The sequence below is a fragment of the Polyergus mexicanus genome, unplaced genomic scaffold (genome assembly GCF_030449975.1).
Source record: "Polyergus mexicanus isolate NDT 795.1 unplaced genomic scaffold, iyPolMexi1.0 SCAF_13, whole genome shotgun sequence".
Classification (NCBI taxonomy): Eukaryota; Metazoa; Arthropoda; class Insecta; order Hymenoptera; family Formicidae; genus Polyergus; species Polyergus mexicanus.
This window is the reverse complement of record NW_027223333.1, coordinates 3,615,448-3,642,250: the sequence shown is the minus strand read 5'-3', so window position 1 is coordinate 3,642,250 and position 26,803 is coordinate 3,615,448. Positions and strand designations below refer to the sequence as shown.

Below are 26,803 nucleotides of genomic sequence, written 5' to 3'. Positions count from 1 at the left end.
TATGTTCGCAGAGTATGCTTATATGCAAAAGAGATAAAAAATCGTGATCGATAATATATTGTATATATAGGTATGTATATGTATGTGTGTGTGTGTGTGTTTAGCCGACGCTAAACATCTTCCTATATACAATATAACACAAGAATAATTTGCGATCTATTTACAAAATTCCTGCACAATTTACTAAAAAATGCACAACATATGATGGTATTTTATATCATGAAAAATAACTGCATGCTCATAATTTTATCGATCAATAAAATGCTATATGCAATTATTAATTTCTAATTAAATAAAAAAATTTCAGCGACATATTAAATAATTTGCTAGGAAAAAATACGTTGTAATTAGATTTCAAGATTTCAAGATGAAAAATAAAGGATATTTAATAAATCATGATACACTAAAGAGAAATTCTTAAATAATTTAGACTTGAAAAAAATCAATATAATGACCAGAATAATAAAAATAATTTCTGATATTGTGGCTTGATAATCCAGCTTCAATTACTTAAATAAAATCTGAAATGAACACTATCATCATGATCATCATCGATTGTTTTTGGCAAGAAGATTTAACATTTAAATCGCAACGTCGCTTGATTTATAATTTATATCTCACCGAAATATTCCCGATACAAAATGCAAACTCTTATATCTCTCTCTTACTCTTACATCTTGAAGAGCAGCTAGAAATCATTTAATAAAGTAATCGCAATTCTCTCAGATCATTGCGAGATAGTCGTAACGCACATAACTGAAAAGAGGATAGACTGTTAGAGTATAGAGAATGTTCAGAATGTTTAGAGAATGCGACATTATAAGATATATAATAAATAAACACATCATACACTATATTGTGTAGAGGATTCTGTGCAGAAATTTTACACGATATTGCGATATTGTTAATCATTCATTCAAGATACACGTTCTTGTGTCTTTATCTCTTTTTTTCTATCTTAAATTTAAAATTCAGCGAGTAAACAAGAATGAAATTCATACATCAACACCCGTTTGTTCTTTTAGTGAAGTTTCATAAAAGTTCAGATATACATTCAGATACGTGATCATCATGGGCCGTCGATTGGAAATTCTTTTTCGATATTCTACAGCGTTCGATATACGTGATTTGATGCTGAAAGTTTCGACTATTGTGCGATATCGCGCACGAAAACGGAAGATTACATCGCGTATTAGAGCCTCGTGCGGGAGCATTATTCAAGGTATCGCGGACAGATCTTTTGCATTCGAATGCGCAAAATACTCACATCTATAGCGATGAATGACGAAAATATGAGCCCTTTTCTCCCCCACCCCCCTCCCCTCCCCTTTTGATAGGCTGTGGACGCGACATCAACTGTGGCAGCAACGACTAGGATGACGACGACGACGACGACGACGACGACGACGATGACGACGACGTGGGCGATGAAAAAAGAGAATATGGTGTCGCGAAGAAAAGGAGGTAGACAAACGACGCCCGCGGCACACAGTCCTCAGCCCGGGGTGGGTGGGGTCTTGTGTCAGTGAATATTGAAATTGTACTGTTTACGGCTGGACGAGATACGAAGCCACCGGCTGACCGCTAATGGTTCCGGATGACAGTTCGACCAGGAAATGTCGCCAAAATGCGAATATAATGACGATGTAGTCGTCGCCTCGACCTGGATCGATGCAGATGTCGAGTAGTCCTGCAACGAATGGCACAACTGCTCGTGGTGCGATTTGCCGTGCCTTTTTTGCTGTCGTGATGACATCGGGTTCGCATGATTTAGTCTCTTCCCGTTGATCTGGCTTGCATGCTGTTGCTCTAGCTGCTCGACCGGCTCGAACAAGTTCAGGCTTGGCATAGAAGCCTGTATCTGCTGATAGCTCCTGACCGAGACGGGCGACTGCGATGAATGATTATTCGGCCGCGATTGTATCTGCATTACTAGCTGCGATTTGGCGTCCTTGGTTGCAGTATAAATCGGGGAATACATAGACATGGTCTCGGCATCGATGTCCACCGGTGTCTCACCCTCAAGCACTGTTGCGATTACCGTGGGCGATTGCACGCAAGTAGTTGGCAGTGGCATCGATATGACCGGTATCGCAGCAGGCGTCGTAGTGCTTGGTATCAGAGTGGTCACTGGCGATTCTTCATTGTTCGCACCCGATAACGGGGACAGCGACGGCAGCATCACAGATATCGGTCCCATCATCGAGCCTGATTGTTGCTGCGACTTGCTATCGCCACTACTGCCGCTACTGCCGCCACCGCCGCCACCACCGCCACTGCTGTTGCTGTTGTCGGTTGCGATGGTAGAATTGACCACCAATGTGGACTTTAAACTCCGCAGCTCCTCGTTGGCAAAGTCTTCTTCGAGCTTGGTCTAAAAAAGAGAAGGATTGGCGACTCGTAGAATAAGAATCGTAGATCCCATAGAAGATGGCGTTTAAATGCCCAAAAGAAACCATGCCTTACAGGTTTAGTAGAGCCATGCGGGGCCAGACACCGATAAAGCAAATCAACAGCCTGTAATAACAAAAACAGAAAACAAGTATCAACCGACACCCTCTGTCTTTGCCTTTAACGCGAGGTAGCTCAGTTGTGTCTCGACGCTGACTCGATTGGGCCGATCGATCCGTGTTTGTTAGCAGATTCAAACAATTTATTTTTATCACTTTTGTTTCTACTTTAAATACAAAATATTTCTCATATCTAAATAAATTTACCAAGATTGATGATGATTATCTTTTGATCAGCGAAAGTATCGAAGAGATTTATGTATATATACATATCAAAATTAAAAATATTATATTTTAATTTATCTTTTAAAACAGTTTTAATTTTCTGTCATTCTGTTATTATTTATTTTAAAAAACTAAGCTTTATAATTAAAACGTTTGTGATATAATTTTTAATATAATTTAACAGAAAAATATATTATATATTATTTAGTATCGCTAAAGCCTAAAAATATGCTTTTATCATAAGAGAATATGCGCGCGCTCGTACTTATTGTCAAATAAATTTATATAAATATTAAAAATAATCTGTAAAATATAAAATTGAAAACACAATAAAGTCGTATAATGCAAGTTTAAAAAAATGATCAGATATATTGGATTCATTCCTATAGAAAGTACGTAGAAATACGATATTTTTCTGATATATTATTCACTTCCAGACATGCCATCTCTTAATTCTGATTTCTTGATAATCATTAAAATTTCTAGAAATCTTGAAAAAATAATTAAAAGATAACATTTCTCTCATAATCATTTTTTTATCTGACAATGAGATATATTTTGCAGAATCCTAAGTGATATACTTTAAGCCACATGAAGGACGCTTCTGGTCACTGACATGAGATTACCATTTTAAATCTTTTTTTGATTTATTAGTCTTTGTTTGTAGGATCCACTCCCAAAGATTTTTATATTAACATAATTATATAGTCAAAGCTTTTAGTAACTTTCAACGGAGTTTAACCATCACGTTTATTGTTTATATATTTAAATTATAAACACTTAAATAAAAAATATGTTTTCTGTGCAGAAACTTCGACAAAAAGAAATTATCATTAAATACTTATAAAAAGTGAATATATGAATGGGAAAGGGGCATCCAAAAACTTTTTAATCAAATCTAACTTCAAATTATACTGAATCAATCTAGAATTGAATTCACAGAAAGTTTCCGCCTCTTATACATCTATCGTCAATTTCGCAATAATGCACAAATATTAAAACTCATTGAAATCAAAACATAAACTTAATGTAACGCGATACAAATATGTTTATTATCTTTTGTATAAAAGTTTATTTTTATTTAGTTTTTCAGAAAATGGTTTTGATATACTGACAATAAATCTGCTTTATTTTTACCAGTTATTAAGCAATTTATGATATTTTCTAATATCGTGGCAAAACATTATCCTCTCTCTCAAAAAAAAAAAATTAAATTAAAAAAAAATAAATTATATATATATATATATTGTATACATATATATATAAAATTAAACAAAATAAAATATATATAATGTTTATCATCTCATTTTCTCCATTTTAAAATTTCAAATTGGATGTAAAAAAATAGAAAAGTGATTAAAAGTGATATCTAAAAAATAAGAAACTTTCCTATACAGTTCACAATGCAAATCACTTCAAATTTTAGCTCGTCTAATATATCTCAAAATAAAAGTGATCATAAAAGTGAAAGAATTTAAGCTAGAGAATTTAGCTAGTTCTCTTAAATGGAACAAATCTACTTTTTTACTTCGTTTAAAAAAAAAAAGAAAGAGATATTTCTACATTTTTTCAATGTCTGACATAAAAGTATACAGAAATGAAAGTTCTTTTCAAAGCGTAATACAAAATAAGGGACAACATCATGCATCATGTCTCAAACTTATCGAAAGCTATACAATAATTTTGACAGAAAAGTAAGAAAGCTACATATTTTTATTGCCCATCTTTACTGCACATCTTCTCTAAATGCGTTGAGAGTAATATATTCAACACAAGAGAAAGAAACTGTATTTACATACAGATTCGTCTCAATCACACTAATCAAATTGAAACTTTCATTTCGTCGGCTACGCTAGCAATCTCATTCCTAGCAAAGATTGTTTGCGCAAAGGAAACTGATCATAGTAACATGGCGTGGCGAATAAAGAAGAGTCACACCGAGGACACTACAGAGACGAGATAATCATAGAGAAAGAAGTGTATAAGAGAAAATCTTAAGTGCAAAATATTGTGAGGAAAGAAAAAAATGCAAATGTTCGCTCACCTTTGGTGGCAGTGGATACGTGTCCGGCAGCGATAGTACGGGCGGTGAGCTTGGTGCTTCCGGCTCAGCGATGGATACTGGGGCGTTGGGAGTAAGGGGAGTGTTTAAGCTAGATGCCACGGCGGCAGCGGCAGCGACAGTAACGGCCGAAGATACAGTGACAGTGCCGGACACCGTCATCTTCGTCGTCTGCCGATTGCTGCCGCTGTTCGGCTGTTCCTTCGCGGCTCGATGCTCCGCGAGAAGTTTGTCGAAGGTCTTGCTGCGACCAACGACCGTTCGGCGTAGCGAGACGGTGTGCGCCTTGCATGTGAGCGATCTAGTACAGGGCTTGCCAGTTTCCTCATTCCAAACGCCGCAGTGCCGGTCGGGATCATACTCGCGATCTTTGAGCAGCGAGCGATCCGTTTTGAGTCTCTTTCGACGAGGTTGACCACCACCACTGCCACCGCCGCCGCTGCTGCTGCCGGTACCAGGGCTTTTGCCTGGACTGCTACCGCTATTTGTTGACACGCCGACGAGGTTCGAGGGGCCGGCGTTAGGAGAAGTAGTTTGCACTGGAATCGATTCGAGGGGCGATCGGGGCGACGAGGAGATCGATAGCGAACCACTCGCAGACAGATTCACCTGATCCGTAGTACGTTTGACGATCGTATGGTTCAGCTTTGCGCCGCCAGCGGTGGGAATCGAAGAAGATGAAGGAGTTAGTGGCTGGATAGTCTTCTTCAGCTTAGATACTTTACAGAAGGGGGTTTTCACAGACGGTTTCACGACCGGATTCGGAGGAGGTGGAAAACTCGCCGTGCCGGAAGAATGGCGACACTCTGTGACAAAATAGAAGATGTGTGTTTACAATTCATATACCTGTAAATACATATACAAATTACTAATGAATTGCGAGATGAGAATTTTTGTGTAATTTAATCAACTAACTATATACAAATATAAAATTATTGTACACATATATTTCAAACAATATAACTTTAACAGTTATTTTTATTATTTTAATTTAAATTTTTGACCTCATATTAAATTAATTTTTAAAGATTTAATAAAAATAGATGAAGATATACTTTTTTTCATTTTAAACTATATTTTATAACTTTGTATTTTACTACATTGCTATTAATTGCTTTTATATATATATATATATATATAGGATATTCCAGAGCTACCGCATCACCTGCTAACAGCAGATTCATGAGATCATTTAAGATGATTTTTCCTCAGCAAAAATGTCGAAGCATCAATAATTTCCGTGTTATAAGCAATTAAAAAAAAGGGCTTTTTACAAAACTTTATAGAAAATTATATATATATATAAAACTATGTTCTTTAGTTAATTTCTGATAGAGTTTATTTTAATAGAGAGAAAAAATTATAATTTAAGGCTTAATTCCAAAAAGATATATGGAAAAAATTGGAAACTTGTAAAAAATAATGACCTCTCTCAACATTTTCACTGAGAAAAGATCATCTCCAAATGATCTCAAAAATCTGTTATTAGCAGATGATGTAGTAGGTCTGGGACACCCTATATATATATATATATATATATATATATATATATATATTACTTTATATTACATTATAATCACAAATTGTTAAAATTAAGAGTTAAATTATTTAATATTACCTTTATACTCCGTCCAAAGAGAGAATAACATCGGTCCGCGCATAGGCGGGCAAAGTGAAGAGAGAACATAGCGACATACTCAATACTGTATACGTAGATACGGCTTCTGTGAGTGGAGACCTGCGCGAAACGAACGAGTTTTCGTCCGACCCGATGTTATTCTCTCTTTGGACGTATATTCTTTGGAGTATATTCACTAAATAATCTTTTACTGTAATACATCTCATAATTATTAAGAGACATCTATATTTCTATATTTTATATTTTTTGTAGATATTGTATAATTACAAATATAAATTCACACAATTATACTGTTTATTAAATTAATGTCTACTGCTCTATTAACTGAACTTGTACTAATCTAATGTAATAATCAATAAAGTAAAAATACATACCCATGTGTTGAATAAAGGCTTGCGGTTTCACTATGGCATTGCATATTTCACATACAACCCCGTAAAAATCATCTCTTTCTGGGCAGAAGCCATATAAGTCAATATCTGAAAAATGGTCATTACATTGGTTATTATGGTAAATATATAAGATTGAGATAACAAACTATACTATTAATATGCGTATAGTATTTTAAGAAGATATTATATTGAGGATAAGCTAACAATTACCTTCTGCAGATAGACGTGTGACTGAGCTTGACGGTTGGACTTCTGTTTCTTCATCACCTGAAATACGTAATATATTTTTGATAGTATTAAATATTAGCTAACATGAAATTTTTTATATATTCCAGAAAATATAATATAATCTTTATATTTTAAATATTTAATATAATATAAAATATATATATTTTGTCACACAATAAAAATTAGAGACTATATTTCTTTATGTATCGTAATCATGTTACAAAGTGAGAAAATCTGTTGTGTAGAGAGAGATTTATACTTTAATATTAATCCAAAATATTATTCACACTAGTTTATCATATTATCTATACATAAAATATGTATTAAAAAATTATATATATTTATACATTCTCTTATCATATGTGTATGTATATAATATGATATATATATAAAATTATATATTTAATTATATTTGACATTTTTCCTGAGAATAATTCTAACCCAACATTTGAATAGAAATGTGAAATAAAGAACACAACTTTGTTGTAAGTAAGTTTTATTTTTTTATTTACATCTCGCATACATGCACAATTGCGGCTGCTATACAAGATTCATAAAATCCGCGAGAAGAAAATGTCGCGTCTTTTATTTTGTTTCTTTTTCTGTCAAGATTGTTTATATATACGCTCGCTCTTATAAATTATATTTACATAATTGTCAATACTAAAAAATCATGCGCGTAGCTTCATGTGAACAACGGGAGGCGCGACACCCGAGAAAACGGCGTGTCCGTCGATACATATGCTCACCCCCCGATGCCGTTGACAAAGGTGCGTTGAAGTGAGGTTAGGGTAGGCGCGCCTCCGACGCCCGTCGCCGTCAAAGCCGTACGGCCGCGGGCGTACGGGTGCGACGTTGGAGAATGGACAGATTGAGCGCACTTACTCAGCGGCTTGTCCCGTCCGATTCTTTCGATCCAGCTGGACCAAGGCTGGCCGTGAAAGAATGTTGGGCTGTCACTTCCCGACATTGCCAATGGCGCTCGCGTTCCGAGTGAAACACGGCGCAGTCCACGCGTGTAATGTACGTAGCGTGGTGAGTGAGAATGTCTTTTTTTTTTCGGGAGTCGCGTGGACTGTTAGGTGCGGCGGTACTGCGATATAATCCGCGCGCTATATATCTACTATTTGCTCTTGCTCCCTCTTCTTCCCTTGGCCTCGTGCTCGTGCCGCGCCACGATCAGACATCAGACGACGCATTTGCCTCTCCCTCCTCTTGCCACCATGCTTTTTCCTTCCTCCCTCCCTCCTTGCCGCGCCAGCTGTTCGCGAAGAGTCGACCGAGTCTGAGTATGCGAGTCGCACACGTGACGAAAGAGAAAGAGAGAGAGAAAGATGTGGCTTTTCCAACTGTTTAAATTTCGACTAATATATCGTGCATGACACTATTACGCGATCAAGAATGCTTTAACTCGAGCACCGAATACACATACACACACATACTTTTGCTCTGCGCGCGCGCGCACGCATGTACGGTGAGTACTGAAATGGATGCTATAGCATTGGCCAATCACGGCCTGACGTTATAAGCACGGTTAACGTGTGCGAAATCAGCCAATCACGGGGCATATGTACAGCGCATAGCACATAGCGCTGCGCGCAGTTTATTGGTGTGACTGTTTTCCATAGTGAATTGCGTTGTGCGTCTTTCCAGCGCTTTACCCCGCTGTCATTCACAAACACATGACTTCATTGATAAATTTATGTTGAGTGAAAACCACGTGATGTTTTGTATAAATTGTCCATAAATTAATTTACTTTCTCTTTATAGGAAAAAATAAAATAAAATATATATCATTAAATAATTATATATCCATATATATATATTTTTATTATTTTTTAATCACGCTAAAAATATATCTTTGTGAGTCTCTCTCTCTCTCTCTCTCTCTTTCTATATATATATATGTACAGAGTGTCCCAGATCATTTGGGACAATACTCGTGTGCAGATAGAGCAGACCAAAATGTTTAATAAAGGAGTTATTATTGAGTAAAGTCTGGTCAATCAGCGCCAACCTTTAACCAGATGCACGTCGGTGAGCTGCGCACCGTGAAGGATGCGCTGCCCCATACTATCAGGCGCGCGACTCACCGACGTGCGCCCGGCTAAAGATTCGCGCTAATTGGCCAGACTTCACTCAATAATAATTCCTTTATTAAGCTTCATTAATAATTCCTTTATTATACAAAAAAAATGATTCAGGACTTTTCGACTCAGTTTGACCCAATCTATCTCCACCTTTCGTTTGGTCACTTACTTGTCGGACACCCTGTATATATTAGAGATGCAACGAATAGTACATTCGACCGAATACGAAATATCAAATATTAGGCAAGGTCATGTGCCGAATAACCGAATATATGCAGTATATATTGTAATCTTTTTTTTTTTTAAAGTGATAAAAAAGTGCCAAGTGTATGCGCACAAGCACCTTTTGTTTTATAAAAAAACTTATACTTAAAATAGTGTTATTTCAAGAAATTCTTTTATAAAGTAGTGTTATTTTAATTATTTTAACACAAAAACATTGTCATACTAAAAAACTGTTTTACAAAATCGTTGATTTAATTATATCAAATTGCAATGTGATTAAAATAGTGAAACATATTTAAGTGAAAGAAATTTTTTAAATATAAAAAAATTAATTTATTATTAAAAAAACAAGTTTAAGTATAAAATAACTTTTTAATTAGAGAAAAACTTGGCGCTGCAAAAATTCAAAATGTAAATAATACGTTAATTAGATTAGCATATGTTTAGTTTAGCAACGCCAAGTTTTTCTTTAATTAAAAAGTTATTTTATACTTAAATTTGTTTTTTCAATAAAAAATTTTTTTTACTTAAATATCCATACAGAACAAAATATCGAATAGATATCTAGTGAATATCTATATATTTATTTTATGTCTATGTCTACTATATAGATAACTAGTAGAAATCTAATAAATGAATAAAGTATCTATATGTATCTCTCAAATAACTAGCGAGGATATCTAATGGATGTGTGCACATTATCCATATATGCATGTCTATCAAAAACTACCAAAGATATCCACTAGATCTACACGTGTTATTTATATATCCATGCCTATCAAGTAGCTACCAAAAATATCTACTAGATATATGCGTGTTATCTATATATATCCATGTCCATCAAATCGCTACCGAAGATATTCATTAGATATTCACATGTTATCCACATATCCATGTCCACCAAGAAGCTACCAAAGATATTTATTAGGGATTTACGTGTTCATTTGCTTACCGCTATGCGGCGCACTATTCACTTTCCATATTCAAAGTTTTTGTCATGAATATATATAAAGCCTGCAAAATGCGGCTAATAACATTGTAATTATTTCTATCTGTTTAATTTCTGATATGATTTCCGTACCGGGAATTGAGATATTAAATTAATTTTTAGAAAATCGGACATTTATCTGTCCGAAAATGTGAAAATCGTTCGTTATTATCTATTGAAAATATAAAGTAGAAATTAACTTTCATACAAATAACATGTTTAATTTTATAAATTAAATTATATAAATTTACCTATAATATATATTACATTAATATGTATTATTATATATTATTACTGTAATTGGTCTTAGTTTTACCATCAAACAAACGTCAGAAAATGATGTCCCTATGAATGGGACCTATCGACGTCATGTTCGGGTCTCATGAGATCTAACTTAGAACATTTAATTAGTCATTTTGTGACCAAAATTTAACTGACATACAATAGATATCTATATAAATATCCACTGAATACTGATGTGGATGCCCAGTGGATATTGGCCTACATCCTATAGATAGTTATAAGATCTCATATTACGGACATTTGGATATTTAAAGCATTTTTAATAGCTGTTTCCTATATATCCATGGATATCTCTAATGCACATCGAGAACATCCAGTAAATATCTAATATATATTAATTTCTGTATGGGTATGTTCCACTATTTTAGTCACATTGATATAATTTTGATATAATTTTTAATATTATAAATAATAAATAAATGTTGTAACAAATTTTTATTAGTTGACGCAATATTTTTATCACAGATCTCACTATTTTTGTAGAAAATTAAAACAATTATTTTGTAAAACAGTTTTTTAGTATGACAATGTTTTTGTATTAAAATAATTAAGATAACACTATTCTGTATAAGAAATTTTTTGAAATAACACTATTCTGTATAAGAATTTTTTTATAGTAAAAGACGCTTGTGTGCGTGCACTTGGCGCTTTTCTCATTTTTTTCAAAAAAGATAATTTTTTTAGTTATATCATTTTTTTAATGTGTTATATACATGTTTTGCTACTATACACATGCTTACGAGCAGTCAAATAAAATGAATATATCTATTATATTTCTGAATTATAAAAAGCAACCCTTTTATTTCTTTGAATTATTGAACAATATATCTATTTGTACATCCTTTTTTAAAAAAATTATTATAATTAAAATTAAAATGTTTTACTATACGCTTTTATTATGCTATAAATTGTTTGAAATTAATCCGTCTTGTATCTTGATTACATATTAAAAGCGAATAATGTAAAAAGGAATCCAGTGTATTCAAATGCATTTGTCAAAGGATTGTCATCATCTAGTTATTTGTCATGCATCATATACAATTACAGGTATAAGTAACATTGGTGAAACACTATTTGTGATTAAGTCTTATAAATTTCTATTTCTATTTTATTTCTATTTCTATTTTTTTAAATAATTTATAATTTTTTATAATAAATTTATATATATTTATTTTTCAATAGAACTAAAAAAATTTTTCAAGCTATTAAGATTTTGACAAAGTCTGCGACAACATGTCTATTGCAAACCAACATATTGTAACCAATCCTGGTCTCGATACCAAAAAAAAAAAAAAAAATAATCAATATCAGTTTTAACAATAAATTTCTTCTGTCAAATATATATACCAAATAGCATTCCGACAGATGGAAAAATACAACGTAACACATCTATTATATTTATTAACGATACTGAAACATGTTTCATCTATTTCAAGCAATGCATTCGCGTCAATAAGACACGAATTGACTGCAATATGTTAATTTGCAATAAACATGATACCACAGACTTTGTCAAAATCTTATCAACAGCTTGAAAAATTCTTCTACTTCCACTGAAAAATAAATGTACTCTGTATTTCACTAATGTTATTCATACTTATCTGTAGTCATATAATGCATGACAAATAATATATGATGACTCCTTTGACATATGCACTCAAATATATTAGATTTTTGTGTGTGTGTGCCTATACTGTTATTATTGTTCGCAGTTATTCATATTGGTTTTTGACAGGTATTTGACGTTAAATTTTTCAGAGTGCAACATTATATAGCGTAGCACTCTTTCATTTGTAAAAAAGTAAAGTTGCAAAATTCTTCATGATATTTCTGAATACTTAATCTATAGAATACACACACATATCTTATAATAAATATATTATAGAATACATACATCTCTTTCTTACAAACATATGTATTGCGATGTTTATTCTGTTTTTACACGTAGCATAAATTACTTTTGTAATGTTTTATTTGTCTCTAATATAAATGAGATATATTTGATCCAACTATTTACAAGTATTACGAAGAATCTTGCAGCTTCACTTTTTTATAAATGAAAGTACGAACACTGCACTCTGGCATTTTGCAAATTTAATCTATACCTGTCAAAAGCAAATATGGAGTATGGATGCGAGCAGTAACATCACGTAAGAAAGACGCCAAAGACAACAAGAATACATTGCCATTATTGCATGTGTGTTGTGTACATATATATATATATGTATATATATATATATATATATATATATATATATATATATACGTGTATATAATACCATTATATTCTATACATATATTGTATACATATATAGTGGTAAAGAGGATGACAACGGTGATGATGATGATGATGATGATGATAATGGTAACGTTTCTTAAATGAAAATTTCCATATTTCGACTTTGCTTCGTAATATCTATGCTTTATAGAACATGCAGAACGAAAATAAAGATACTATCCTTATATAAATTGAAACCAAGCTATCGATTAAGCATATCAAGAATTTGATCGGTTCAGCCGTTATTCAGATCTAGTAATCTAAAGTACTCTCAACTCGCGTATTCGACTCGCGTATAGATACCCGGGGTGCTTCGCTGTTACTACGCGCGATCTTTCCTTCGCGTGACTTGGCACGAGACACTACCGTGTCTTTTGACATATATAATTTTTTTATAAAATATTAACATGCCTTTTTTAAGAGTGGAGCAACATTTGTTTTCTTTTTTTTTTCATTGCGTAGTACAAGTGCATTTTATCGGTTTACATCAGAAACATTAATAAACCAGAGAAAAATTAAACACACACACACACAATAAATAGAATATAGTAATTGTAATTAATTAATGCATCATTCTCACTCTCTCTCCCCCTCTCCTCCCCCTCTCTCTATTTATCTATCTATCTGTCTATCTATTTATCTATCTATGTACCTATCTATCTATCTGTCTATCTATTTATCTATCCATCTATCTATCTATCCATCTATCTATCTATCTAGCTATCTATCTATCTATCTATCTATCTATCTATCTATCTATCTATCTATCTATCTATCTATCTATCTATCTATCTATATCTATATCTGAATGATTCGCATATCTACACTTAAAAACAATGATAGAAATATATATATATATTTTTTTTTGTTTTCAAGAAATAAATCTTTTAATAATCTTTTTGGAAATATTATACACTTTATTCTGTAAAGTTATAATTATATATATATATATATATATGCATACATGTAAATACACACATAGGCACACATATACATACATATGTATGTAATTATGTATATGTTTATATATTACATATAAATCTCATTTTCTGTGTTCTCCGTGTGTTCGAAAGTTTATCAATTAATTCTATTATAAAAATATATTATAATTATACACGAACTTATACAATCACGACGTTTGTTTCGACCGCATCTGATTCCTTTATCATCGAGAAATCCGATTGATATACAATAATTTTAAATAATGACACTTCTCTTGAAAACCTTGATTCGCGTATTTCTCTGAAGAATCTGCTTTGACTAGAAATAACCGCTGTCGTCAGCGGCCATAAATATCGACACGATTGCGTTCTTATTCTCTAGTGCTAAAAACGAATGCTTAATTTTACAGTCTTGTTTGATATGTTTAATTTAGAATTTGTGATTCGCTCTCTTAACCCGCGAAGAATGACATCGGATTTGATTGCATTTGAGTCGGTTGGGCAACGTTATTCGCATCACCGCGATGGGCCTGAATCGCCTGCCAGTTGATATACCAGAAGGGTTGCTTGTCCCTCGGCCAGGTCTTGATCCTATTCACCAAATCGATGTCGCCGTGAGCGTCCACGGGTAAATCGAGCGGGATTACCGTGGTGGTTGCGCTCGGAGCCGTGTTACCACCGATTCGATTTCCGAGCAAGTTCGTTCCAAAAGCGCCAACTGTCCCTTGGTCTGCTTGACTCGCTGTGCCCGCTTGATTCACTGGATCTACTTGACTTACTGAATTCGCTTGATTCGCTGGGCTCGCCTGAACTGTTTGCTGTTCCGCCGCTATTCGTTCGTCAAGATACTGAGGCAGAACTTGAGGTAGACGATTGCTACTACTGCCAGCATGCCATGGTCGTTGCAATTGCACCGGGTAAAACACGATACTGAGAAGTACGATGTGCTTTAGCTACAACAGAGAATAATTATAATTTAGAAGAATAAAAAACAAAAAATCATGAATGACTCAATTGTTACTTAAGATAGTTGTCTCGCGACAGTACACTCCAAAATTTTATATTCTGAGTCAACGTTAAAATCACAATCGTATGTACAAGTCTTGAAACTCCAGTGGTGGGGAAAGGTCGCTTTATGAAGCAGTTTTTAGTTTTCTAATGGCCGCTAGAGTCGTTGCGGTAGGATAATCGCTATGACGAGAGACGCTGACAATCGGGGGTAATATTTCTCTATTTTCGAAAGGGGAGAAAAAGAGACAAAGAGATATCCCTCTCGACCTCTGGTGTCTCTCGTCATAGCGGTTATCCTATCGCAACGATTCTAGCGGTCATTAGAAAACTAAAAACTGCTTCATTAAACGACCATACCCCCATCATTGAAATTGCGGCCTGTTTCAAGATCTGTACATATGACCGTGGTTGAAACATCCAACTACCTGCAGTTACCGATTAAAAACTTTTGAACATTCTGCACTATTTCTATCTGTTGCCAAGTCAACGTCCGCAACGTTCGCGAATATCATCTGCCTTTGTTTAATTTTCGGTGAACAACAAGGATGAAATGATACCATTTTTTATTATTGTATTTCTAAAATTAAACGATCAATAATTTTAGTTTGTTTTAATAGAATTCCTAAAATATCCTTGTATTAGTTTTTCATCACTTTCTTGTTATTCTTTCTAATTATTAAAATTTTAAATATTAGATTTTCATACGTTTTGCATATGCGATACGTATAAAAATTGCAGTTTTTGATAGTGATTATCTCGCGTTCGGGACGGTCAATTGCTTTTAAGTTGTACAAACATGTAGATATTACATTTATTAACGCATCATTAAATTTTCAAATTTTTCTTGTTAATCGCAATTTGCGAGATAACTATCTTAAGAAATATAAATTTAAACATAAATTTGTGAAATCAATGTAAATTAGTCAATATAAAAATATTAGAGTAGACTCGATACTATCAAATAATATTCTAAATAGATTCTAATAATAAATGTTAATAATCTTTTTAATTATAAAAAAATTTATATTTTTTGAACATTATTTAATTAAAATATTGTTTGAAATTGTTGAAATTATTCTCTAAATAAAAATATTAATATTTGATATTTGAAAAAAATAAATTATTTATATAGAATGTTAAAAAAAATCCAATATCTTGGGAGCAAATAGTATTGATCAAAACAAGAAAAAAAGTCTAATAAACATGAATCCTAAAACAAATATCTATTTATAGAAAGTGCTTATTAAATCGGGCTTCTCGGTTATTTCCATTCATTAAACCATAACAGAAAATTATATCTAACATTACCCATATAGAAAAATAGCTTTTATTATGTATGTTTATTGATTAAAACTGTATACTCTATCTAAACTTTAGTATATTTTATTTAATTTCGTATTGACATCTACAACCACAATACCTGATAATAAATTATTAGTTATGCTTATGTTAATTGAAAAACTAGTAAATACTCTTTTGTTCATTGCGTTGTAGAGGTGACTCAATCAATTAAAAGAAACATTTAGGTCAAATAGGAAAAGAGAGAAATCTTGTATCTTCAAAGATTAATTGTAAGACACATATTTATTAGACTTTTTCTTCTTGTTTTGATTAATACTATCTGTTATCAAAATATATGAATTTTTTTAACACTTTGTATATTATTGCGATTATATATCGATTATATATTGATGGTTCCGAAATAATGAAAAGTAAAAGTTGGCACCATCTACTCTGAACCGTTTCCACCGACTAAATTTCGTGTCAATTCACTGCTACTTCGATAAAGTTTGTAGATCGAAATGGGAATAAAATAAACGCAGTCAGTCGTGTTTCCATCGACTTAAATTTGATTCTACGCCGCACTAGATGCAAATTAATACTTCGGTGGAAACTAGACAGATGCAAGTTTTGCATTTTGTGCCCGCCGCCAGTGCGTGTAGAGGGGATACATACACAAGCGTGAACCGTATACGTATCCCTTCTACACGCGCTGGCAACGGGCGCAAAACGCAAAATTTGCATCATTGAGGGTGCGTTCGCGCAGCATGCTTTTAGTGCCATGAGCGTAGTCTGTCCTTGTTCAATTTTCAATAAATAACAAAGATAGAACTACGATTTTAGCGAGTAAAACGGCGTCTACAATAGAGATTTTAAACCCTAAGCCTTAAGAAATTGACCAATCACAATCGAGTATTCTTCTCATACTTGACTGTGATTGGTCAATTTCTTAAGGCTTAGGGCTTAAAATCTCTATTGTAGACGCCGCATAAGCGTGCTTCCCGAACGGAATAATATATCTAAACCATCGACATATAGAATGGACTGCTGATTGCAGTGGAAGGGATTACTGTACGAGTAAAGTGAGAGGCAGATAACATGAAGTAACGTTCCGTCTCTTTCTAACAAAGTCTGATTAGATCAACAGTATTACTGATTTCTTACCAACCAATCAGGCTTCATTAGAAAGAGACGGAATGTGACCTCATATTATCTGCTTCTCACTCTACTCGTGCGGCTCCCCTTCCACTGCCATCAGCAGTCCTGCAGTCCATTCTAGACTGTGTTCCGATTCCCCATCCGGGTACACCTAATATTATAGTATATGTCACGTACACTATAATATCGAGTGCACCCGAGTGGGGAATCGGAACTCAGGGTTTTATGTCGATGATCTAAGCCGAGCATGTCTTTGTTTAAGATGGAACTTGACCATCTCCCGAGCGAGAACGACGCACGGCTTTCGATAATTTCTTACGACAGCCGACACGTAAAAATGGCGATTGTGCGCATGCGCACGACATACGACTACGTCTTCCGACTGATTGTAGACGGGGCTTTAAGGAGTGGAGAAAAGATGTACGTAGAAAAGAACATACTCTGTTTCATGCTCCTTGCGTTCTCTCTTGTTCACGCGTAGCATAGCGTTCTCTTTCGCTGTGCGAATGAGACAGAACGCAAGGGGCCTGGAATAGAATATGTTCTTTTCTATGTGCACCTCGCACTCCTCCCCCTCCTCCTCAACACTCGGTCTAGCTATATTGCTATATTATGTCTACGGTGTCGTCTGATCAGTTATTTCTGAAACTTGCTGTGTCCGTCTCTAGAAGATCATTTCCTTAGGCTGTATTCCGATTCCCCACCAGGGTGCACCCGATATTATAGTATACATGACATATACTATAATATCGGGTGCACCCGGGTGGGGAATTGGAACACAGCATTGCATGTTGCTAGGGGGGGGGGGGAGGGTTGTTGTTAAACAACGGCGGACATTTCGTGGAAAGAATCGCTATCTGAGTCTGGCGATGGATGTCATTTTCCGTGCAGATGTATTTATCATTACGATATTCTCTGTTCTGTGTTCTGTGTATAGTTGAATCCTGTATTGTTATTAAAGTTTCTTTCGTTCCTTTTAAAAGAGTGTTCTTTATTACGTCGTAATACGCGAGTGCCGATTGTGTCGCGCACGTTCGGAAAATATGGATATCGATCCGCGGACGCAGTAATATTCAATATAATATATATATTCAATATAATATAATACAGATTAGTCAAATATTATAATGTATTATAATAAATATTGGAATAAAATAAACATATTATATATATATATATATATATTATAAAATAATAAAATTTTTCAAATTAATATTTATTGTTAGTAACAAATATTAAAACAATAATGTGTTTTTAATTATCAAAATAATGAATAAATCTCTACTAAAAATATCTGTTTATAAAAATATTTTACTAAAATATTACCTAAAATTGTTGAAATTATTAAATTAACAGATATCCATTACAGAATATAAGATATTGAAAAAGTCTATTTACCATGATGTTGAATGTGTCGATATATCTAACAAATTTGATAAATATAGAATAGTTTCACTAATGATATCTAGTCTATGATCAGAAAACTCAACGATCGTACAGTTTCACTTCTCGAACTTGAAATGCTAGCGTGGCAAGCATTTCTTCTCCTATATAAATCGCCCAGCCACACTGCGATCCCCACTCCCCATTACGAAGTTGACGAGTCATGCATCTGTTGGGAAACTTCCCAATGGAGTCATGTATCTGTTGGTTACTACTTTCCGCCGTCGAATTCTCGCGATATCTCGCAGGACGCAAAAGTTCTGAAGTAAGAAATCTCGACATCCGATAGAACTGCATTCCCCGGAAGCGCATCTGGGGTAAACCAAATTTCGCCGGCAAGATAAACTTGCAATTTGTCGATGACAACTTATGCGATAAAATTGTATCTCGTCTTTGTGAACTTGTTTTATTCACGCATGTAAATTCGAAAATAAGAGAGAATTGATTAAACATACTGTGATACGAGACTAATTAATACTTACTATGTGATATGCTAAACACGAAAAAAAGAAAAGATAAAAAGATCCTATTTTATAAATTATAGTTTTGCACAAACAAATATGTAAACATATATAAATATAATGATATAGTATGATATTTTAAAGTAACTATTAAATTATCTCTACATACATTATTTATAGATAATTTAAAATTTGTTATGGTAAATTATGCAATTGTATGAAAAAAAATCAAACATTTTTTATTAATAATAATAATATTAACAATACATTCTATATATTATTAATGCTATTATATTGTAATAACTAAAAAAAATATTATATAAATATTTATCTTAAATATAAATTAATGACAATTTATGAAATATTAAATGAAAAAACTGATAAATAAAAGCTAAAGTGCGGGTATTAATATGCGAACTTATTATTGTTATTTTAGTAAAATATGTATTTTACTAAAATATAACACTACTTATATAAATATGTATTTCTAAAAAATGTACGTTTTGGACTCTTTTTTGATCCATCTTCACTATGAATATAAATATACATATAAAAAGATTACTAAATATATATAGATTATCTTCATTAAGAAAGTTTAATTTATCTTATCGTGGGACATGCTATTCATACTAATTATTAATTTAATAATAATCAAATACGAATAATAATGCCATTTCTCGGATATATATTCGAAAAATTGTGATTATAATCTTCGAATAACTATATATGTATATCGGATTTCTTCTACATATATGTATATAAATATATTATAATAATGAGCGGGTATGTGAAACTTCAAAGTCAACGTTGCCAATGAATTTTATGCTTTTTCGGCTTCGCCAACATATTACATCTGCACTTATATTTATCGCAGCGTTTTTCATTGTGGTTTTAAGGAGGAACTACGGTCATGAATCTCACATTAGGCACAAACAGCAATTTTAGCCTTTTAAAATTAAAATTAATAATTTATGAGTTAAAATAAAGATTTGCTCTAATTAAAATTTTTCATAAATCTTTATGTACAGTTACTATAAAAGTTTCGTAGCACAGTCACTATAAACAAGTTAATTTGATATAAGATATTATTTACGATTTTGAGATTAAATTATATTCTACAAAGCAAATCTTTACTTTAACTCATAAATTAATTATTAATTTTATATTTTAAAAAGTTAAAAGAGCTTTGTTTGTGCCTAATGTGAAATTCATGAATCTTGATAAGTATTAGATTGATTAACTTTTGACATTAGCTGATCCGTCCCTACATATACAGTTCCTCCTTAAGGAGAGATTACCATATATAAATAAGATTTTTAACTAAGTCGATAAACCTACGCTTGTTATGAATCCACTGATATTGAAAGAAGTACAAGTTTTTTATTTTACATTTATGAGCTTTACGAAATAATGATACTTATAAAAATCCAACTTAGAAACGATCGTTTAGTGAGAAATATTAATTAAAAAATGTTATCTAAAACGATGCCGTAACCTTATGAAGATTTGCAAAATCATCGTTTTTTTTCAAATATAACTGTGCATTTTCAATATTATGTGCTGTCTTTTTATCGACTCGTTAATATTTGAAAAACAAGCAAAAATAAATTTAAAAAATCAAACATGCGCTTGACCGTTTATATAACAACATAATTGTTTTCTTATAACTCATGTATTAAAAAATTTATTTGATTATAATACAGAACATGCATGCACACATAACACACATAAACGCACACGCACGCACGCATACATACATACATACATACATATATACATACATACATACATATATGTATATGGTATATATACTAAATAATTATCCATATTTACTTTAATTGCACTAAAAATAAATTGTAAAATATAGATTATATAAATAACTTATAAATAATGATTAATGTTAGTATTTCTATAATATTATTTATACATATATAGTTTTGATATTTTCTCGCTCATCTTAAAAATATTAAAATTTCTGATCAATATATAGTGCAGAATTTACGTCGTTATTTACTTCACACTGATCTGCATATCAAGGATCAACATTTTTCTCAAACATTTGGATAAGCAGGCAATTTAGTATCTGACGCGCAGTTATTATTCCAATGACGTAAGCGATTTGAAACTTTATGCGCCGATTGCTTATATTATAAATGAGAAGAATAAATTTCTCATTCAAACATTACTCATATTTGAAGCCATTATATAGTTACGGAAGAAAAGTAATATTTACATTCTTTTAGCATCATTCATATCCTGACACAACAATTTTGTGCAACTCGATAAATTTGAATGCAATTAATTCAATTTTATCATTACGACTAAATTGCATCTATATACGATACCTATAAATTAAAATTAACTACATATACAATATTTAAAATCTTTAATCTTTAATTAAGAATCCAAGTTCAATCCTCTAAATATTCAGAAATATTTATTTCATTACATAATAAATTTAAAAAATGCTTGTAATAAATTTTTAAAATGCTATACAGGGTATCTCTAAACTCTGACCCCATTTCTGAAACGGTTTTAAATATGGAAAAATGTTTCAGACAAAAGTTGTATGGTTTCGAGAGGGACATAAGGTGGTGTCATTAATTTGACTGTGAATAGTTGCGTGAAGGGTCACGTGAAGGTCACCTTCAATTTTTTAAAAGGAATTGCCTACTTTTTATTACATATTCTTGTAGCTTATCTCGAGAGCTTTTCATAACACTATAATACAGTATTTTTTTATTAAATACTTTTTGAGTTATTTTATATTTTATTCTGACATATTTTGATATAAAAATTAAAATATCTCGTAAAATATTTAGTTTTCGATAATCTTACCGTAATACTTTTATATTCAGAATAATGATACAAATCAATTACTATAGAAAAAATTTGTTCTTAAGAAAAAATATGTAATTATTTACAATGTATTTTTTTAAACAATTATTTGTTTTTTTCTTTACACTGATTTTAATTTTTATATCAAAATTTGTCAGATTAAAATATAAAATAATTCAAAAAGTACTTAATGAAAAAATACTTTATTATAATGTTTTGAAAAACTCTCGAGATAAGCTACATGAATATGCAATAAAAAGTAGACAGACCTTCACGCAACTATTCAAGATCAAATTAATGACACCACCTTATGTCCCCCTCAAAACCATACAACTTTTGTCTGAAACATTTTTCGATATTTAAAGCCGTTTCTGAGATCCAGGGGTGGAGTCAGACTTTAAAGATACCCTATATTGTTATATTTGCCCGTGAGCTTTATTCAATAATTAAGACAATTGAAAACGGTGCAGATGTTTTTCTTTATTTAACATACATATAAAAAATGATTATTTTGAGATATAAATCATGTTTTGAAAATAATTAGATGTAAAAATTATATAAACAAATCTTTCGCAATTTTTCTTTCCGTAGAAAAAATACTTTGTAATATTATTTTTCTTTTTTGTAACATAATTTTAGAAAAAATATGACATGTATCTTTTCTTATTCATTGTGCATATAAAAATACATCCTTTTAAAAATATATCTACCGTATATATGTGATAACAAAGCTATGGTAAAAGCAAAATTTCGCTTTATCACGTTAACGGGAATTACAGCAATTTGTCGATAATCCGCTGTGAAATTTATCACGCTCGATGATTTTAAATGGGTTGGGAAAAACCCAGTTCGACAGCGTTTCCATAAGCCTTATATAGCATCAACAGCTTTTAATCTCTACCTATTTAGCACAGCCAATCAGGAGGAGAAGTAAATATTTCATTCCAGCTATATTTTGCGAAAATAGAGAATTGTAAAAACACTCGTGCGATTTTAGAGATGCGCAAACATGACCATATAGGTAACTCGCAAAAAAGATAGCCTTGTCTAATCATTTCAAAGGTTACTTTACCGACATTTAGAATAATTTAAAATATGATTGAAGATATGTTTCCTTTTCAGACTTAATTATAATATAAATACTAATATTATTTATTTATTTATTTGAGCTTAGTCCTTGCCTTTCGGCTTAGGACGAACTTCCGGTTACACAATTTTCTTCATCCACTCTGCGCTTATATATAAATTTCAATTTAAATTTAAACTTAGATTTGCCTTTAATAGGAACTCGATTAAATCTAGAATTAAAACTAAAACTAAAATTAAAACTAAAATTAAAATTAAAATTAAAATTAAAATTAAAATCAAAATTAAAACCAAAATCAAATTCATAATTCAAATTCCAATTGACGCTGGGGCTATATAAAATAGAATTGGATAAACTTTACAATAAAATAAAATAAAATAAAATAAAATCAAGAATCAAAAACACAATCAAAATCAAAATAACAAATATACAAATAAATATAAACGCATCTCTATCCTTCCTCTGCCGCCTTCTTCCTTTCTTCTTCTATTCTCCTTAGTACTATCAGCCCTTGTCCATCCTCCCCCAACACTTTTTCTATCTCCTCTTTCTGTCCCGTCTTTTCACATTCCTTGAGTACATGCCACATGCTTTCTACCTCTTTCTTACATAGCCTGCATACTTTTTCCTCTTCTGCTTTCCAGTATTCTTTTTCTCTTGCTTCATTGCCGCACCTGAACCTTGCTATCGTTTTTCTATCTTTTTGCTTCATTCTCTTACTTAGATATTCTGCTCTCTCTTCTTTTATTATTTTCTTGTATTCTCTGTTGTACGTAGACTCTTCTATCTTTTTCCTTCTTTCCGCCTTTTCTTTCTCTCTTATCTTCCCTATTATTTTTTGTACTGTGTTTTCCTCCTCTTCTCTGCTTCCTTCTCTTATCTCAGTACCCTCTCCTTCCTCCTCTAATATTTTCCTCCTTATTCTCGCCCATTTTCCTTCTCTTCCTGCCCCCCACTCTTTCTTCCTCTCTTTCCAGCATTCTTCCACCAGTTTCTTCCTCGTTGTTCCTATTTTCTCTTCGTACTTCAGTGCTCTTTTCAACGCCTTCTCTTTAATTTTCACTAACTTTCCTTCCTCTACTACTATGTAATTCGGCGTTGTCCTTTCCAGACCTAGTATCCATTTTACGTATTTTCTCTGAATTCCGTCCAGTCTTTCCTCTTTTCTCCATCCCCATATTTCTGCTCCAAACAAACTCACACTCTCCACCAATGCTTCAAACATCTTCATTCTTCTTATGTAGTCCTCCCTAAATAATCTCTCTCCTATGCTCCACGTTTTCTTCATTGCAATCATTGCTTTCCTTCTTCTTTCTAAGATATGTTTCTCCGCTCCTCCATTTTTTTGCATAATGTATCCTAAATAGCTAAACTCTTTTACTTCCTCCAATTCTTCCTCTCCCCATTTCCATCTCCTCTTCTTTGTTCTTCCTTTCCCCTTTTCGAATACCATCACTTTTGTCTTCTCCGCGCTTAATGTTAGACTTTTTTTCTCTAAATATTTCTTAAATCTCCTCAGCATTTCCTTCATCTCGCCTTCTCTCTCTGCCAGTAAAACTATGTCGTCCGCATACATTAGCGTCCATATCTTTCTTCTTCCTACCATTATTCCCCCCGTCTGTCCTCTTTCCATTTCTTCTTCCAGATCTGCTACGTAGATGTTGAATAGCGTCGGGCTCATTGGGCAACCTTGTCTAACTCCTTTCCTAGTCCAAAACTCTTCTGTATATTTCTCTCCCACCTTAATTACGTTCTTCGTTTCCTTATACGTCTCCATTATTCTCTTTTTCAGCTTATTCGATACCCCAATTTCCTCCATCCTTTCTCTCAGTATTTTTCTGTCTATTCTATCAAATGCCGCCTTCAAATCAGCGAAACATGCAAAGACCTTGCCTTTCTTTTTTCCTACCTCTCTATCCACTGCGTGATTTAATACATATACAGCATCCATAACCCCTCTTCCTCTTCTGAACCCGAATTGACCTTCTTCTAATTTGCCATCGATCTCTCCCATTAATCTCTCATTTAGAATGCTAGCATAAATCTTATATGCTGTGTCCATCAGTGTTACACCTCTGTAATTCTTTACCTCCTTCTTTTCTCCTTTTTTGAATATGGGGCATATTACTCCTTTCTTCCAGTCCTCCGGTATTCCTCCTTCCTTCCATATTTTCTTTATCATTTTCCACATTGCTTCTCCTATACTTCTTGGCATGTATCTCCACACTTCATTTTCCAAACCATCCTCTCCTGGCGCTTTTCCTTTCCTCAATCTTTTCAACTGCTTTATCAATTCCTCTCTTGTTATTTCATCCTCTTCCTCTTCTTCTCCCCTTTCCGCTTCCTTTTCCTCTAATACTGCCAATTGCTCTTCTCCCTCCAGTAACCCCATAAAATGCCTTTTCCATTCTTCCTCGCCTATTTCTTCGTTTATCTCTTCTCTTCTTTTTCTGAATCTGTTTATATATTTCCATGCCTCTTGTTCTGACTTGATCTTCCCTATTTTTTCCTCTTCCTGTTTCTCATATTCTTTTTTCTTTTCTTTGCACCATTCTTTGTACTCTTTTCTCATCTTTATATATTCCTCCGTTTCGCATTCTCCCTTCCTCCATTTTCTCATTCTCCTTCTTAATTCTCTCTTTTTGTTTTTCCATTCCTTGTCATGCCATACTCTATCTCCTATCTTCCATTTATGTCTCCTCTTCTTCTTCTTTGGTATTGCTTCCTCTACTTTCTCTTTTATTTCCTTCCATAATTCTTCAATCCCCTCTTCTTTACTGGTCCACTCCTCACAGCTCCTCAAGTATTCTTCCTTTGTTTCTTCTTTCCATTCTCTTCTTTCTATTTCTTTCTCCTCTTCTATTTCTTTTTCTTCTTCCCTTGTTCCATATAATGTCGCTTCCAACGGTACGTGATCCGAGTCCGTTCTTTCTCCTATTTTCAGACTCTCTACTTCCTCTGTAGCCTCTTGGTTTCCTATTATATAATCGATAACTGATGTTCCGTTTTCTCCTATATATGTCCATTCTCCTTCTTCTCCTTTGCTTCCATTTAAAATCACCCATCCTCTTTCTTCAATTTCACTTATTAGTCTTCTTCCTTCTCCGTTTATTACCTTGTCCTTCGATTTTCTTTCTCTCTCCTTTTTTACCGCTTCGTTTATCCAACCTCCTTCCTCCCCTGTTCTGGCGTTCCAGTCTCCTCCTATTAACAATACGCCTTCCTCGTTCTCTTCCATTCCTTCTGAAATTGTGTGCATTGTTTCTTTTACATTCTGACTGTACACTGTCATCACTCTCCACTCTCTCCCGTCATATCTTATTCTCCTTTCCACTATGTTGTCACTCCATTCTTTGTATTCCAAGGTCGTTATCCTTTTACTTATTCCTGTTATAATGCCTCCTTTTGCTCTCCCTTTTTTGTTTTCTCTCTTTGCTGGTCTACACTTCCATTCCAGATTTTTCGGCAGTTTGTCCTTTATTTTATTCCATCCCTCTTCCTCTATCCACGTTTCCATCAACCCTACCATCTCAAATCCGCTTAAGTATTCCCACACCTCTTTATCTTTATTTGTAACTCCTGCTATATTCCAAAAACACATTCTTGCCCCTTTTTCTCCTCTTCTCTCTTTTTTCTCTTTTTC

General features: G+C 33.0%; 2 protein-coding genes across 3 annotated transcripts; both read right to left on the bottom strand.

The window, feature by feature from the left end:
• Nucleotides 1-1,342: 1,342 nt before the first annotated feature.
• Nucleotides 1,343-8,551, bottom strand: LOC138938611 (ataxin-7). Of its 2 annotated transcripts, XM_070305728.1 has the most exons (6): nt 7,942-8,551; nt 7,039-7,095; nt 6,811-6,915; nt 4,780-5,603; nt 2,467-2,517; nt 1,343-2,374 (listed from the first exon to the last, which is right to left on the bottom strand). In XM_070305728.1, the coding sequence occupies exons 1-6, from the start codon at nt 8,024-8,026 to the stop codon at nt 1,523-1,525; spliced, it is 1,974 nt and encodes a 657-aa protein (XP_070161829.1). In that variant the 5' UTR covers nt 8,027-8,551; the 3' UTR covers nt 1,343-1,522. The 2 variants fall into 2 exon arrangements, with proteins under 2 accessions (XP_070161829.1, XP_070161830.1); XM_070305729.1 differs by lacking the exon at nt 2,467-2,517.
• Nucleotides 8,552-13,893: 5,342 nt separating this feature from the next.
• LOC138938828 (uncharacterized) lies at nt 13,894-18,867 on the bottom strand. Its single transcript, XM_070306136.1, has 2 exons — nt 18,730-18,867; nt 13,894-14,834 (listed from the first exon to the last, which is right to left on the bottom strand). The coding sequence occupies exons 1-2, from the start codon at nt 18,730-18,732 to the stop codon at nt 14,334-14,336; spliced, it is 504 nt and encodes a 167-aa protein (XP_070162237.1). The 5' UTR covers nt 18,733-18,867; the 3' UTR covers nt 13,894-14,333.
• Nucleotides 18,868-26,803: the final 7,936 nt, after the last annotated feature.